Here is an 18491-nt window from a genome sequence, read left to right as displayed (position 1 = left end):
TCTATAACTTTTAATACAGAATCGAAACCAAACATATTTTGGAAACCGCTCCTGAACATTCATGATTAAGATCTAAAAAAAGACATATCAAGGACTTTGTATAAGAAACCTGAAAGATGAACGGAACTTATCTCTGTCGAGAACAGAGGAGTTGAACTGAAACTTTCGGGTCATCGCAGATCTTAATCAAGCAGTGTTTACCATTAACAGAATATTGTTATGTGCCAGTGTGTGCGCACCCCTCAACTGAAATTTATCAAAAGAACTCGTTCACTTATACGCTTTATGGATGAAAAACGGTAGTTTGCATGAACATAACACATATGTACAGAACATCTACAGTAAATACTGTAGCTAGTAGTTTACTTTATAGCAGCCATTTACTTACACTCGTTAAGTTTGGTCAAAAAAAGGAGCCAAATCCACAACAGGATCAACAACATTTCGATTTTTCTATATTTTTTGATTAATCCATTAGTTAATAACTAAAAATCACAAAAAATCTAATTTCAGCTAAATGTTTCTTCTTCCCTTTAGTTTGAGTGACAATAACAACAATACCTTTGGATTTAGGGCTCAACAGCTAACATGATGACATTACCTTGGGCTTTAGTAAAGTGTGATTACTGGAATTTGGACAACATCACTTAAGAAAACACAGTAGTAATCAGATTCATTGATGTATTAATTAATGAATCACTTGCTGCACACTGGTCAAATTGTGTTAGTTGTGTTAATATATCAATTCCTTGGTTTGGAGTATTTCTGTAAGTTCAGCTGATACCATGAAACTCACTGTGGTTGCAGGGCCTTTGATGGATTGTAACACAAATTGTAACACAGAGTGGGAAACACTCAGACACACACAAGACAAGATGAGTGAATGCTCAGTTCTCTTGTCTGAGACTAAGTGAGGCACAGAGTGAGCGGCAGAGTTCAACAAAGGGAAAATGATGCGAGTGATGGGTCAGATTCAAGTCCCTGAGACTTCAGTGGGGAAAACATTTTAACTGAAACGTGTATTATGGCTGCGTTTAAGATGACAAATTAGAAAATTCTGATGACAAACAAGAAAATATAGAACATCCATTACAAATAATGCCTTTTATAGAATATCTTGCAGAATAAAAACAATCAATAAAAGGTCACTAGGTGTACACACATTTGCATTTCTGGATATTACCGGCTTTGTATTCCAGGTTGTATGGACAGCTACGTGTTTATTTTGAATTTACTGCTGCCTTCATATTCAGTCACAGGAGCCACAGATAGTCAAAGTGTTGTTCACGTTAATGTGTCCAACGCCTAAATCGAACCTAAAAGGAATATCTCCGGTTCACGCTGAAATGTCCGTTACCCAGTGTGAGCAGTGATTTGTAATAGCTACAGGGAATGTGATGAAGCAAGCAGCCAAACTGCTCCTTGTGTCTATAAGTCACTGTCCAGCTTCTGCCATCTGTAAAGGTTAAGTACCAGGTCTCTGATTTCGTCTCGTTTCCGCCGCACCTGCTGTCGAGGGAACCATCGCTCTAGGCGTAGGGGGAGATCGAAGTGAACCACCGGGTCCTACGAGCAGAAGAAGTTTCTCAAAGTGAACACGTCTTGAAATAACTTAGAATTCTATGTCAGACTACGTGAGCCTCAGAAAACACGGACGACTCTTTACCTTCAAGAAGCTCTCGACATATTGCAGCAGGTAAAGGCCACAGTCACTGCTGTTGTCTTGACGGGGAACTTGACAGTGTGAACTTTTCATGTGATCAGGGCTAAATTCCCTCGATGAGCCACGACGGACCTCCCACTCTGACTGCAAGTACCTGAGAGAGATGTATATCATCTTAAAATACACAAGTACAATAAACACAGCTACAGACAGGCGGATATAAGCTGTCACACTTACTCCCGTAAGAGTTTGTAGACTCGCTCGTGAAGAGAAAGTTTGAGGGAATCCATGACGAGGATGCACGGCCTGCAGAGAGGAAAATCTGTCATTTAATGCTTTGCTCCACATTCCACATGCATGCGTTATTGAGGGCTATTGGATACTACTAGAAGCCAACAACATTGAAAAGGGGCTAACACAGATCTTTGGTATACACATAACAGTAAAGAGCTCAAAAAGAGAGAGAGAGTCAAATTGTCTAAACAAGAGACCATAGTAACCACAATCCTCTAATTTAGCTGTATGCTAAGTTTAAATCCAATTTTTTATCTTTTTAACACAAGGGGCAATTTACCGATGATAAATATCAAGTATGAAATTCAATCTCAGGGGTCGAGACATGATACAAAATGTCATGTTTTGCCTTTAATCCGATATGTAAAACTAGAAGAGCAGAGCACATGCCTCCACCAAGGTCCAACAGTCCCCTTATGAACTAAATCTTAATTGACAAGATCCTGATTGTTATTTGAATTTATAAAAAATTGCACACACGATTTTTTTCATCAAGATCCATGAATCATACTCTGAGAAATAAACAAAAATGCTGGGGGAAAAAACAATCAAACAACAATCCTGAATCTGCCCCCTGATTCACATCTACACCAACATGTTATGAGCTCCTCCCTGAACCATATCACACCCTAACACCATGTATTTCTGGAAATCTATGTGGTAGTTTTTGCATAATCTTGCTTACAAACAAACAATCCAACAAATAGAAATGGCTGAAAACAAAACCTCCTTGTCAAAGGTAATTCAAATTCACCATATCAGACCATGTTTGTACAGAAGTGTGTGTTTTGTAATCAGTTCATATGGTGTGTAGGTGTGTCCACTGGCCCTGGAGTTTTCTGCTTTAGTTTTCCTTTCATACTTTATTGAGAACTGTGACTCGTAAATATACGACTACGCTAAAAACATTGGAATATTTCCTCAAACCTGGTTCCCATTAAATATGATGGTTTGGAGCATTTAAGTGTTGATAGATATTCCCTTTTGAGCATTGTGTTACTTCACTGTAGCCAGAATTTCTGGGTCAAATGATTCTACACAGTATGGATAAGTCATCAAAATATGAACTTCATAGACATTTCACCAATTGTATTGTTACTGATGATCAACTTATCTGTGCTTTCTAAAAATCATGCAAACATGAACACATAATCCTGGAGGATTCGTGTTATAATCAAGAACAGCTCTCAATACCAGATGGCCACAGTTGCAGCTTATAATAAAACTCTGCCAACCCACTCACCTCTTGCAAACGACCCTTTTCTGGAAAGTTTTCTCCGTGCACCTCTGAAAACAAAGGCATAGTTAGACAGAGCAGATCTGGACAAACAGTTGTTAAATAAGAAATTGTCTGCCAGAGAAAAAGAGAAACATTTTTCATTAATTGTGAGCACAAAACAGTTGTGTCTTACCACTGGACCAGGTGGTGGGTCCTTGGCAAGCTGCTCTTTAGAGTTTTCTAAAATAAGAAAACAACCCAGTCCTTCAGTTACTCAATCATCAATTTAATCGCAACATCGTAGAAGCAAGAAAAATATGCACAAAAAGTGAAAGAAAGTGATACTGCACAGAGAAGCTATGAATCATTTAGCCAAACCCACCTGTCTCAGGTGCCACGTTGTCACTGGGGTTTTCCTGAGGTGGGGTCTCTGTGTCATTTGGACGTTTCGATCTCTGAACCTCGTCCTGTTCCTGCAGCTTTTCTGTCTCCTCATGGCTTTTCTCTGAGTCTGGACCAGGCCAGGCCTCGAATTTAGGCTCATTCAGCCCATGAAAGCAAATGACGACTAAATACCAATGAGCCCTGAGCAAATCACAGAGCAATGTTAGACGTAATATGACATCTCAACAACAATAACAAATCTCACATCACTTCATGTGTTTAACTTACTCTTGATTGACAGGGACAAACAGGAAGTCCTTTTTGAAGATGTCCACATGGCGTGTCCACGTCTTCACCCGCTGGTGCCGCCTCTGCCTCTGACAGCTAACACAAAGATAAAGATAGGGACACAAGTTGTAAACCTGTTTCCAACGTCGCGACAAACACGCAGAAACACCTCCTCTTCTCTGAAGTTGAAATGTTATGTTGCTCCTTTATAGACTTGGACCTCCTAATAAAATGAACTTATCTTTTAAGTATTTATCATAGTGCACCTTTTAAGCTACAAGAGCACAAGGTATGCTAGCATGATGCACTGGTGGTAAAACAGGGATAAAGTATTTTATGTTTGATTGTCCTTCCAAAATATTAATTTATAGGGCAAATTAAACTGCTTTGATGAAATCCTATGATAGTTGTGTTGATTCAAGATTATTGAATTATAAGTACAAAGACAGAAGGCCAAAGAAATACGAAGCGGAGTCAAGTCGGGTCGAGGTGAGTAGGTCTCAGCATCAGCACATTCAGCTTGATTAAACCTTGAGGGGTAAACATCTGTCAGTCAGTCACTTCCTGTGCTGCTTACAGCTAAACTCTGTCAGTGCTCGATTGAGTTATAATCTCAAGGATGTGATGCCTGACGCCTGGAAGTGACTTGAGGTGATATATCAAAGCCGATCAGGCAGGAGACGGCGACAACATTGCCTGCACTACTTACGTGTCACTGGTGGCGCCTTCGCTGGCGTTGTCCCTCCGCGTCAGCTGCTTGAAGAAGAAGCTGCTGAAGATGTGGGAGCGCTCAGCCACAGCAGCGGAGGCATTATGGAGGAGGTATCTGTTTCAAGGAACACATAAACACGATTGTTTCAAGGAATGAGGTTTCATCTCCACAAATCTCAAGAGGAACCCAAAGCTGTCAGTTTAAAAACGTGCTTCTCACTTGAGGTAAAAATCGATGATGACATCGTTGAGGAACTGCCCGCTGTCCAAGCACTGCAGGTCTTCCATTGTAACAGTTATTCCTCCTTTTAGTGGAGGAGGAGGAAACTGGATTAACCTAAAGGGAGGAAAGAAAGAAGAATGATTTAACTTCAAATTACAGTAGACAACAGGTCATATCAGTAACAGAACCATTAGGATAAGGTTAAGTAGGAGCTGTCAATGACATGAGAGGATAGATTTTAATATGACCTGAAGCGGTAAGTAGACTGTGATAGTTACAATGTTTTAACCAATATTATTTGTCAAATTAGAATTAGAGAATACAGAAAATTAAGAAATGTTTCTCCATTAAGGTCTTAAATTCAAGATTTCCTAGAAACCCCTGAGCTGGTATCGTACTGAAATTCTGCATCAGCAAATACCTAAAGTCAAAAACTGGTGCATTGGTTGTGGATCAATGAATCCCTAAATCCGTTTCTTTCTTATTCCCAGGAGAGAATTCTTGTGGCAGAAACGTTCCTCATTTGGGAGCCAGATGCCAACCGCTGCTCGACCTTCCTGCACGAGAAGCCGCACATGAGACTACGTAGGTAACTTGCCTGCTGGGGAGACCCCTGTGTTTATATTTAATCCAGCTGGAGTCTGGTTTACAGTGGGACACGGTGTACGATCCTTTGCTGCGACGATGGCACAGTGTGTATACAGGGGTGGGTCCCTCCTTTTTCTTCTGTGGGAAGAAAATTGTGATCATGAGAGCAAATTACACCTTGAAACTATTTACCATTGGCAGATCACATCGTCCAGTGATTCCGCAGGGGACACAAAATGAATCAGATCATCAGAAAAATGATGAACAGAAGGGAAAATATTTCTGCTAAGCTTATTGTTTTGCTCTATGTCTTATTCTTTCAGAACTTTTAATACTGCAAGGAAAAACACTGAGGCATACATTGCTTCTTTCCAGGGGTCAATATATGTTGACCATTTACCTCAGACGGACGTTCATCCTCTTCTTTCTGATCCTCCTCAGGTTTGGCTTCTGTCCCTCTGTCTTCCTCTGATGTCCTCTCCGGCTCCGGGGGCGTCTCTTTTTGCAGCTCAACCTCCGGACAGATCTGCAGCATGTTGTTTTCCTCTCTGTCAGAGTGTGAACTGTGTGCGTCAAGTTCAGGGTCGGGGCTCTCGAGGCCCAGCAGACACAGCAGGTGTGAGTCGAGTCCAATTTTTCTGATCAGTTCAATGCTTTCATCAAGACAAAGGACAGGAGTCTGGATCTCTTCCCAAACAGTGAATCTGTCTGAGCCGAGGGATCCCAGAGAATGTTTATGTGTCAGACTGTTCAAACAGTCGATGTCCAGGAGGGAGCGTAGCAAAGCGCCCTCCATTCCTTCTAGAGGGTGTCTCAGAGTCAGCAGGATGAAGGGGCTGGCTGTGCCTATTAAAATAAAAAAAGATTTACATGAGGAAAAGGTTACAGATCAAACAATACTGAAAATCTTTTCAGAACTATCAGGAGAGACATTTGTAAACTTTAACTTGCTCAGTCGTGATTGGTCAAACTAGAAACGTTAACTAGACGCTTTGGGGCCCGAAATCTTCCCCCCCCCCCCAGACAGACTCTGCTTATACTCAGGCAGAACCTATTTATAGACATTAGCTTTGACTTGACTGGGATGAGAATATAAGCCTTGTTTTTAACACTGTTAAAACTGTCAATCAGTAACATACTGCTTTACACAAAATCTAAAGGCAAATTAGAATGTGACATTCACAAATATGTGGTGCTCCTGCAAACTCACCAGTGTTAGTGTTTCCATCCTGTTTGACGGACAGCTTGCTGAGGGTGGGCTGCATCTCAGCTGCAGCGGTGTCTGACACACAAAGCACGAGGACGGCAGCAGGGAGGGGATTCTCGTCACCGTTAAAGTGAAGCTCACGCATCTCCATCTCCTGCTCCTCCCAGACACTGTACCTCCTCAGAGCTTTGCGCTCAAACGTTAACATCAGCTCCACCTGTTCATTAGGGTCTGAGGAGAGGTGGAGAGCAGGTTAGCTTAAGAGCTCGCAGAGTTGGTACCCAATGATCAACACTGTTACATCTTTATATTAAACATACTCAAAACAACTCGCATGCTCCTCTAACCGGCAGTAAAAGTATTCTAACAACCTCTTGCCACCAAACAAAATCCGACCTGTTTCCAGCAGATCTATGCTTCTCTCTGTCCAGTGGTCCCACTTCAGATGTGTCGATAATTAAATTCATTATAAATCCTTCTCTGGGGACTATGAATGTCCCAAAGTTTGATGACAATCAACTTATGTTAGTAAAAGTTGCTGGAAGAAATGTTGACAAATTACAGTTATTAGGATTTATCCCCTGGTGATCTGGAATATCTGTAGGAAACCTAACAGCAATCCATCCATGTCAACATAGTGTTTGTGTTTTAGGTAAAGTCATTAAAATTCCTCCTTTGGAAACATGAACAGCTGCACAAAACCTAATGGTAACCCATCCATTAGAGATGGCCCAAAGAGATGGACTGACCAAACAACTGACAGACATAGCAATCCATAGAGCTGATAAGTGTAGGTTAAAATAAAAATATAACTGCAAAAAAATATTGTTGTTGAGGCCAAAGTTTTCAACATTGTTCAGTCTTGAATTGTTCTTGCACACATGGAGCACCTTAGTTCGGAGAAGGGGAGATTTCACAGGCTCAGAGGTGAAAGTGCACAAGGGCCTTGAGGGTCTAATCCAAGAACCCACACACACACACACACACACACACACTTTACTATCGGAAATAGACCACTAAGCTGGGGGAGGATGTGCAGACAGCATGAACAAAACAAGATGATACGGGTTCCTCCTGGTCCTTGGTTTATACGATCCAGATAAAAAGGTCAAAGTCAGGTCACAGCTTCTTGACAAACAGTGTGATTGTACTTGTGTGTTGAGGTAATGCCCACATTACCTTTCAGAGGGATGATGATTCCATGGTCTGCCATCTGTGAAAGGAGAGAAAAAAAAACATTTTGCACTTCATGTCCTGAAAGGATGATATGAATTCTGCAAAATGGATATATTTGTTGGGTCAGGCTACCATGAAGTTGCCATTTGCTTTCCCTCGGTAGCCGCCACAGTGTAGGGTGGAGAAGGCTATGCTCATGCAGGAGTGGTCGATGGGACAACGTGCCACCGAAACAGGAAGCTCGTCGTCAATTACACGCAGCACCTATGATACACAAAGCCACACAAGCAGTTTGAAATGGTGAGATTACAGTTTATCACAGTCAGACTGACATAACCTGGGAGTACAGTCAAGCCCCATGGTTTGAGAGGACATTCACAACTATGTGTAGGAATTTTACATTTCTAACTCTGGTGCCATCATGTGGAGGCACACAGAAAAACATTGCGGTTGAATTCTAATGCTGCTGCTGTTTTTCACAAGTATCTTGTGATGAAAACATCGGACAACCAAACCCATTTAAGAATTTCTTGTTATAACCGCAGAACTTCATCATTATAGCAAGAACAACTTTTCCTATCCTGAAAACATAAAAACAGTGTTGCCACAACTACAGCAGATGTGGATATGAATGTTAGCACCAGTAAAACAGACTGAATCACTTTTTCAGACGACATTTTCCTTTAGCAATGAAGCATTACAAGGGTTTATCATTAGTAAGAGGACTCTTTGGCAGCACTTTGTCAAATCCTAGAGACTTTTGTGGTTTTTCCAAGCAGCAGCTTCTTCTATCATCTTTTCTCCATCTGTCTGATCTTTAGTCATCAGTGTCGTTTCTGAGATCCTGCTGTGCTTATGAATGTGACATACATCTGACAATAAAAACACATTGTTTTAACATGCAGTTTAAAACAGAGCTTGTCCTTACAGTGTAAGAAGATACTGTGAGGATTATTTTTGGTGTCAAGGTGACACAAATTTGATTGTAACTTAAACTTGCACAAATATGCCCAGATAAAAACAAAAGTGGGATCATAATTTGATTGTTTTGTGCCATTTGTAAGTCTTGAAGAATATCAGTAGGTTTCAAGCTAGGTTTACATTTCTGTTTTAAAACAACTTTAACTAGCTCAGCTTAAATATAATGAAGCTTGTATCTGCACTGGGAAGTGTATATGTTTAAATGTAATGCTCCGAAATTGGGTCGGGATGTTTAAATGTATTGATATACTGCACTCAAAGGCCTCTGACCCCTTTCACCTGCAAACACATGTATCTTCTTAAACAGATATTTTTATTACTGAAACTGAGCTGGGGCTGAAATGTGGGGCATATGGGGAGTATTTGACTTACAGTAACATAGTACTAAACTAGAATAGTGATTCTGTTGAGAATAAAATGATTTTCCTTTTACAATATTCTATATATTCATTATTTATACTCTTTGTATTCACCATCTATAAGATCTTTCTCTTACGTGACTCATGTCTGGTTTAACCTTGACATTATCTAAGTGCCTGTTACACAGGCAAAGCATTCTCATTTGTTTCAGTCAATTAGCGAGTGGTAAACAGGATCCCCTGTGGTGAAGTAAAACCTCAGGCATCCGCATGATGTCTCAATAAACCCTTTTGTGATGTCATGTTAATCTGAGCATTAACTCAGCTCAGTTTAGAAACCTGTGCAAGGTCGTTTTTCTACTTGTGATAAAAAGGGCAGATTCTGTTTCCAACAGAATTACAACCTGCACATAAAAATCTAAACCTGTATTCTCCAGAATATTTCATGAAAAGGGTTTTTGTGGACGTGGATAAACGTATGTACAACAAAGAGACATATTCTGCCAACCTGCATGTCCTGTAAGACACAATCATCTTGTCTGATCACAGCCTTCTGTTTAACTGTATCTTCCATAGGGACCAGTGTGACCGGTGGTCTGTGGTGCGGAGGAACATTGTCGCTCTCCTCATCATCACTGGACAGCACAACTGAAACAAAAGCATGAAGACAGAATGAGTGTGATTTTTACTTAGAAATCAGGCTTTTAAAATTTCTAAAAAGAGGAATCCGCAGCCACTAATGAGATGAAGGACCGACACGTACAAAATAAAGTAAAAGACAAACTAACAGAGTCTTTACAAAAGATGCTTGTCAACAATAAAAAGTTCAGGTTTAGAGGAGGATCTAACATCAGTTGTCATGACTCACTTAGGTCTGAAGGGCTGCTTGTTTTGGTTGTGCTGTCCTGGCTGGACTCTCGATCTCTTTGGGTGTTGATGGCGTCCAAATAAGGGGTGATGATCGGGACCAGAACTTCTCTTCCATCATCCCCTCCCACAGTGAACTGTACAATGGTACGGTCCACGTTCTCAGAATCTCCATCTTCTTCACTTTCTGCAACACAAACTTCAGGTCGGGCAGGTACTCTGTCTCTTCCATCTTCTCCGGTCAGACGAAGCACGCTCTCACGGGGCCGTTTAGGTCTCACTGTGCCATTGTGCAGGGACACTGAATCGTTCAGTTTTCTCTTCTGTGGGGACAGCACAGAATGGGATGTGTCATTTTTGTTGTATATTCACCAGACAAGTCATGCAGATACAGCACAGAATAAAGAACCATTGTATATTTTTAAGTACAAGAGCTCTGAAGATTTCAAATAAAATCTTTGAGAATATGTCTGTGAAATAAATGGCTTCCTGGCTTTAAAATACAGTGTTTTAAAATAGGTTCTGTGTTGTAAAATAAAAGTGTAGACACTGTAAGCTGCTAAAACCTTTCTGGTCTAAAGACAAAAAAGAGATATCCACCTTATTTGTATTGTTTTCATCTGCACTGTTTTGTTGGGAACAAATATTTTTTGATTTACATTTCTGTTCTTTGTAGAACAGCTTTGAATTGGACAGTTTATCCTGCAGATAAGGGAGGACAACATGGCAGCTGCCATAAAGTGAAGCCAAAATGTCTTGATCACCACCCGGTGGCTGGCTGCAGTATAGGTCATAAAACAATGCATGTGTATCAAGTTAATTTGTGCAGTATGAGAGTGTTATGGAATTGAATCATGGGCTCATTCAAAACATGGGCTCATTCAAAACATGCGGTTGACTGAAAATGTAGTATTATGTCTACATGACAGGTGCCTTTCTTTACTGCCTTCTGTGGGAAGGGGTTGGTTTGGTTTTTATTCTTGGTGAGTTCGGAGTTGGAAAGCCTCGTCTACAGGACCCACCACACTTTGCTGAACTTCTTTTTCCGGTTCAGTCCACTTCTCCTTGATCTTTGGGGAAAACTCAGAACAATCTCTCATGTTCTCAGCAGGCTCCCAGCTCACCGACAACCCACAATCTGCATCAGACAGAGAAACAATAATCAGCCACTCATGCTGAAATAAACATGTATGTGACAACGACATGGGACATTTTCTCTCCTCGGAGTAACAAAAACGTGGCTTAATTATGAACTCTGTACATCTGGTTGTGTTTGTTTTTAACAACTTTAAAAATGCAGCATTTGTTTGTTCAGTCTGGAGGCAAGGTCAAGATAGTCAATACACCTCTCCAACTGGGAGGAGCCTTCAGGGACAGTTGAGAGAACGCCATCAGCAAGGTTAGGGGAGAGTGGAAAAAGAGAACGGTGATGATTTCCAGGGAGCTGGACCAATAATCGATTCAAGGGTAAAATCAACACCGACAGAATAACCGTGTGAAGTGGTGGTCAGCATCACATAAATAAGCAGGGTTCTTAATTCTCTATGGGTTACCTCACCTACGACTTCAGCGTATTTGTAGCTTTCTCCGTTGCTGTTGTCGATCATCCTCTCCTTGACGTCTTTGTTTTTGTCTCTGTCCTCTTTGTTATCAATACTCTGGGACCTTCTCCTGGGTCTTGACCTGAAGAAAAATAACACCATGTTCTTACTTTGCTGCACACATTATTCTCATTTTCACAAAGCCTAAGTGGTATGAAATGTAATGCCCAGGTCCTTTATATACAAAGACTGTACTTAATCACAAGATATCCAAGATAAAACACAAATTCCATAAAAAAAAACATAAGCACAACCTATTGAACCAGAACCTTGAGCTGTGAAATCCTTCAGTGAGATATTGTTCCAAATAAAATCAACTTTTCTGCCTGGAAAATCCGGAGAGCCAAGGATGCAGCTGGCCGAGCCAAACACCATTAAAATGTCATTTCTGCTTAGACGAACAAAAAACCAGCAGACGAAATGACCCTAATAAAGAAAATCTCCTCCTGCTATTGTGGCTACTTTTGTTCATCATTCATCAACCCCCTACCACACTATCCCTACTTTTGTAGTCTAGTCTGGTTCTTGAGCAAATATCAGCGCAGCATCATGTGTCAGACAAGAGACGGCCTGAAATTAAAATAATTTGAATAAGCCGACAAGCAAGTTGGGCCCATTTTCAGACTTATTATTCATAGTCAAGAGTTTATGACTGTGGGTCTCCCTTTGTCTTCTGAACTTGTCCATCAATTGTATTATTATTATTATTACTATTATTGAAGAGATGCTGTAGGCCCTCTCAAATAAATAAATAAACGGGTGCTGTGCAGGAGCCACAGGTGGAACTGAAAGCCACTTGACACCCCGGAACCAAATAAGACTTGATGCCATTTAGCTATAATACTAAAGAGAGGGCAGTAAATTACCCTGAGCTTCATGAGCCTTCAAAATTTACAATTTAATACAAAAATGAGGTGTAAAAATAGGGTGCCATGATTAGACAACTCATTTACTGTTTTAGTGTTGTGGCTGTGGTAACTGCAGGTTTAAAAAAGTTAAATTTGAGTTATAATGAAACCTAAGTTTTAAGCTTTGAAGGAATATAGGAGTTATTACTTATGCTTCCCAATAATTGTGGATAAGGTGAAGTAGCCGAGTAGAATAATCCATAACTACAGACCAGGGGGTTTGTAGACTATCAGCTATCAGTTCCACAGTCTGGTCTTGGTCTTGTTTGTAGTTATGTCTGTATTGTTGACAAAGAACTACAACACACCGAGACATATCTAAACAATGTTTCTTCCAAAAAAAAAAAAAAACAGGAGGAGAAGAACAGAAGAGACAGTTATGGGCCATGGCATCACCACAAAAATCTATAGCTCCCCCTGAAGTGAATCTCTTCTCATTGTTTTAACTGTTGTGCATTAGAAGGGGTTTGAATAGCTTGTGCATCAAAGGATCAAAGTGTGGAAGATCATTTCCTCTTCTACACTGAACATGGTATTGCAATCATAAGTAGATAAGTATCCTGCGACTAATCCGCTGTAGATGAGGAAATACACAACACATTGTTCGACAATGACGTAAAGTAAGTTTTCCCGATTTGCCTCGTCACATTTCATGTTGACAAAACACTCGACACACTTCAGATAAACAACACTTGAATTTACAGAAACTACGAAAAACAAACAACGTTTTCTGATGATCGTTTGTGTTGTTTTCAATCTCAGATGACAGAACGTCATCTTCGAGAAAATTTCGAGCACATCTTTTAAAATCACGTCTGCCGACTTTCACCAGCAGTGGCAGGAAGGAGGACACATGAAGCTTAACACATCCAATAAAAGCACCTTAACCAACTTTACCCACAAAAACACCTCACAAGCATCCACCTTGTTGATGTTAGTGATGTTTTCATATGACACGTGTTTGGTGTGTCTGCATTGTAATGATCACCAGCATCAAACGAAATCTCTTTGCGCAGAGCTGGCCACGCGTGTGTATTCTTCATAACTCCCTTTGTCTCCTTGGAAGAGGTGCATCAGTTTGTGAAGCCTTGTATTAAGTCTGCAGCGTTTATTCTGTGTTTGGACTTTCCCCAGGTGACATGGGTGTTTCCTTAAACAACATCAGGTGTTATACAGCTGGCAGAATCAAAACAGCTTCATTCAGGCGAAGCTCGTGGAGTTTTGGGAGCGTTTTACTCATATGATTTATATTGTTGTCTAAACGTGAAGTTGATACCGATATATTATATTAACACATGATCGGTTTTGTGTTAGATATCTCAACGAGACCTTCAGTGTATCACCGCACTTCACACACAGGCGCTTTGTGAAAATGACGAATCTGGGACCGAGTTTGCAACCGACCAGCAACATCTGGAATATAGACAACAATTGCCATGATCTCCAGTTAAACTGGAACACCGCTGCGTAAAAAATTTAAATGCATAAATTCAGTGTAAAAATTCAGTGCTAGAAATTCAAAGGCTTTAAAATTTCAAAATCTGAATCAATTTCCAAATGTAACCACTCACTGTTCACCAATGATTTTGCAGCAAACAGCAGACAAGAAGCATCAGTGCAGTAGAGTATAAAGTTGCTAAAGAGTCACATATTTCCCTCATGGTGGGCAGAGACGAAGACATAAAAAGAGACCAAATATTGGACGACTACAAAAATGCAACTTAAACTGTTCCTTTCTCAGTGTCTTCGTACCTTTGAGAGGGGGAGTTGGGCGTCTGGTTGCGTTTACAGCATATGCCATTTCTCTTGTCATGTTTGGCCTCTCCGTGAATGGTCCTCAGTTCTCTGCAGACCCCAGGATCTTCTTTACACCGATCTCTCTCCTTGGACGTACTTGACATTTGTCCTCCATTTCCTGGGGTATGACTCGGTTTAATTTTTTCCATATAAGTCTTGCCCAGATCTGTCTTTAAGACATCTGTCAGGACGAGACAGGGTTTCCTCCTGCAGGACGAAATAGAAAAACATTTATTCACAGCCATCCTAAACCAGCGACTATGTCTTCTCTGCAACATGTTGGCCAATCGGGGTATTCTGTCTTACCATTGCGGGCCTAAGTTTGTGTCTTACAGCTGATCAACAGGGAGGGGTTAACTACTGTAGATAAGCCACGTGTGCAGTCAAGATAAGCTTGGCCTTCATTCAGAGAGCTTGTTTCATTTAAGAAATACAGTGTTTGCCACATAAATAAATGGCAAGGTGGGTAATACTTGCTGTATTCCCTGTCCCGGTGTAACAGGCCAAATTAACCCCCGCCCCTACCAAAGGCCAGAGTATACTCCGGGGATAAACTGTCCTAAGTCAAACTATACCCGGGGGTGTAAAATAGCCTAGGCCAGACTATACCCCTCCAAGCAGGAGGTTTGCTGAGCAGAGTTTTTTTGCGCCCCTTCTATCTTTGTGGAAGTCTAATATTTTTTCAGTTTTTCTGGTTTAAGTAATAAAATTCTACGTTTTAAGATTTACGTCAGTTAGCTTTCTCACTTAACTTACCTGAATCTCAAATAAAATGTTGAAAAATTAAGTAATTCTTGTGTGTATCACTCAACACTACTGATAGGCCATAATATACCCGGGGAATAATCTAGCCTAGGCCCTTTTAACCCAGGTATAGTCTGGACTGGGGGTATACTATGGCCTGTTACACCGGGACTGTGCAAAGCAAAAGCAGAAACTGCCTAACGAGGACTGGGTTTTTTTTCCGACTGGGACAACAAAGCGACAGGATTTCTCCTAACTCTCCAATGAACATTACTAAAGGTCTTTTATGTTATCATAAGAAACGTATGCTGTGTAGAAAATCAATAATGCATACATATGCACAGGACGTACCAGATGATCTTAAAAGATAAAGCAATGGGGGTTTTAGGTTTCCCTTCAGAGAAAAGAAAATCTTGAGGGGACACATGTCAGAGTAAGAGCGAACTTAAGAAGATGACACACTTCTATACTCAGTCATGTGATCTAACAGGGATAATTGAAGAAATTATTTTTCCTGATCTTCAGGGGGAGCACCCCATCTTGTGAAAGTTTAGGAAACTGCAGTATATTACAAAGGACAAATCTCTGATTGAAGTCACAGCCCAGTTTACTGTGAACAACAACACATTTGTTTAGTTTCAGCTAATGGACAGATAAACAGGTAGTTTTGTCTGCAATCAATAGTCTAGAATAACCTCTATCTCAAAGCTCAAGCGTAAGCAATCACTTACGTGGCCATTTGTAGAGTCACCATAGTTGCAGTGTTGTGATCCAACAGCCTGGATCCATTTTTATGCTCTGAATCATGATGTCTAAGTTTACTTCCTGCAAATGCTGTCCAGGAAACCTGTTGAAAGGAAAGTAAACTTTGTGAGCCCGACTAAGAATCCAGGATAGGGACATTATTAATGTAACATTTGTTAATATGATCGGACACAGAACAAAACATTTTGCTGTACCTGTCTGTCTAACGTCCCACACTGCGATGAAAGACAGATCTTGGATATTTTTAGTGGGCTTTCCATCTAAAATTCACAAACTGGTTAGTTATCATGCACAAAATGTACGAAACGAACTAATGTATTTGTCAAAACTGTTTCAACCACAGCCAGTGCAAATGTGCAGGAATTGCTATTTTTAATCTATTATGTTAACCCTAACCCATTTATCATGTTAAGCAAGCATGTGCATGAAGCGGGCTAGCCAAGCTGGTATTGACACCATGCATATAGCAGCTATATTTGAAATAAAGGTCGCATAATTTGAGATCATAAGACAAATATTTTATCAACAATTGATGCAAATTAAAGTTGGCAATTCTAATACCAAACCGAATTTGTAAAATTGCTCTATATGTGTTCAAATCGCTTGGTGCTTCTGTGTAGATTAGAACATGCATTAGTGAAAAATCATTTGTAGATCATGTTATGCACATTTGTGACAATTGTACGTCTAATTTCTCTGCATGGGGATTTATGAAGGCAGCTATAAAGCAAGCAAGACCACATTATCTTAACAAATTAGAAGCCATTTATGCAGCACACAAAAAGCCCACTAGTGCCATGCATGCCATAAAACTGGATATGTCAGAGAGAAATGTGAGTCACAAATACCAAGTTATCCTTTTCAACACTAAATGGAATAGTCAAAGCTCTTCTTCGATCCATCATGGTCCACTGCGTGGTATGGCCCAGCAAGAACACTGCGAGAAACACAAAGAATTAAACATGTTGTCTCTGCACCAAGCCAAATGTTGTATGACAGAGTGGTACAACAGTAATAACATTTCAGTAGGTAGTAATAGGTGATAGGTGGCACAATCGAGACATTCCAACCAACATGGATTCAGAGAACATGTGAGAGGAAGACTCCATTCAACTTTTGCATTCTTTTACTATTTTTGCTTGAAAAACTACCAACTTTATTTGGTGATGAATCAATAATCATAACAATAGCTGATTAAGTGTCGTTCTGTTGAGCATTTCAGTGAAAAAACTTAACTGACAGGCAGTGTCTGTTACTGACAGATCTCTAAAAACAAAGAATCTGACTCGCATGAGATGGAAACCAGTGAGTACAGAACTGGGTGGCAACATGCAGGCTGTCTATTGAGTTTCTAGAAATAACAAAATTCTTCATGGAGGATCAAATCACTGAGTTAAATTGTCGGAGTGACACTGAGCTAGACTTTGCTCGATGGTTAAAGACTCAAAGAGGAAATCAATCCATTTTTCAATCTAAAACAGTATGATGTATTAATTATTATCAATCATGCATTGCCTGCAGTAGGGAGGAAGGGGGAGGGGGCATCTGATCTGTGCCACGTTTGTTTTGCAGCATGACAACAACCTAAAATAAAGGACTACCTTGAGGGACAACAGAAAAATGAGGAACCATTACAAGATGCCTGGAAAACCCTATAAGCAAGTACTTAGAAAGACTTTGTGCAAGCGTAATGTGCTCTTTTATAGTTGTTGATTAGAAGTCTTTCTATTTGCAGCACTTTGTATGATTTGATGAATAAAAACAGTTAGTTTCAACGTATTTGAAAGCTTCTCCACTTTATGTGTCTCAAACGTTTGCACAGTACTTATGTATAGTAGTAAGAACAAGCATTTTCTGGGTTGCATCTGCCACCACGGTGAGATCAGACCACATGAAACTACGCTCTATGTTTGGACACCAATCAGACAATGGAAACTAGATCTAAAAGGACGATCGAGTAGTTCACCAGGCGTTTCCTGAACTAGAGGACACCACATTACCTTTGTTAATGTGGCTGGTGTTTATGTTGCCCTAAAACACGCAAGGTGTAACACTCAGATCCCCCTTTTCAAAGTGATTCCTTAGCCACTGTCACAACTCATCCCGTGTTCTGGAAGTGTTCATTACAAGTGCTCGTTAAGTGGTCCCCATCTCAATTTATTTATTTGTTTATGTTTACTTTTCCCCTTTTTTAGGGAGAATATTCAGACAGATTCAATGCACAACAGTAAGTCACAACACAACATGCAAGACGAAGCACAGCAGGTAACCCCACAAAGACTTACTGCAGCAGAAGGGCTAGTTTGTGTCAACACCGCTAACAATGGTGGTGCTACCTGATCTGTTGTGTTAGCGACAACCTATGAGAGCTACCACTCACCATATGTCGGGGCTTCACGTTGTTTTTCCAGCCGATATCGTGAAATGCAGTTAAATCGTAACGAGCGTCTTCATTAACCTCCACCTTACCGATTATGGGCTGATCTCAACAAGCGTCTCAATATTCCTTGGCAACATCCGGTGGCCGCCGGAAATACTCGAGAAAAACAACCCCAGTGTTAACGGCGGCTTTTTTGCAAACCAAACATTCAATCTCTCACTACAAACTTCCACTGCGGTTCGAAAACCTTATTTATTACTATTATGATTTATTATTCTATTATTTATAGATTTGTGTTGTAAAACCCCGGAACAGCAAGTGCCGACTACGTGCAAC

The 18491-nt window shown here is 40.5% G+C and overlaps 1 protein-coding gene across 1 annotated transcript; it reads right to left on the bottom strand.

Annotated features, from left to right (window-relative positions):
• On the bottom strand, positions 1–18316 carry senp7 (SUMO specific peptidase 7). Its single transcript, XM_053440089.1, has 23 exons — positions 18156–18316; positions 16624–16712; positions 15970–16035; positions 15742–15857; positions 14222–14473; positions 11519–11643; positions 10983–11098; positions 9962–10283; positions 9602–9741; positions 7886–8017; positions 7757–7790; positions 6581–6808; positions 5771–6216; positions 5381–5508; positions 4780–4896; positions 4558–4674; positions 3849–3944; positions 3559–3761; positions 3370–3416; positions 3201–3244; positions 1901–1969; positions 1667–1817; positions 1–1566 (listed from the first exon to the last, which is right to left on the bottom strand). The coding sequence occupies exons 2-23, from the start codon at positions 16678–16680 to the stop codon at positions 1429–1431; spliced, it is 3144 nt and encodes a 1047-aa protein (XP_053296064.1). The 5' UTR covers positions 16681–16712; positions 18156–18316; the 3' UTR covers positions 1–1428.
• Between the last annotated feature and the right edge of the window lie 175 nt (positions 18317–18491).

The sequence above is a fragment of the Pleuronectes platessa genome, chromosome 14, assembly GCF_947347685.1.
Source record: "Pleuronectes platessa chromosome 14, fPlePla1.1, whole genome shotgun sequence".
In the NCBI taxonomy this organism is placed as follows: Eukaryota; Metazoa; Chordata; class Actinopteri; order Pleuronectiformes; family Pleuronectidae; genus Pleuronectes; species Pleuronectes platessa.
The sequence above is the reverse complement of the archived record's forward strand: the minus strand, read 5'-3'. Positions and strand labels throughout refer to the sequence as shown.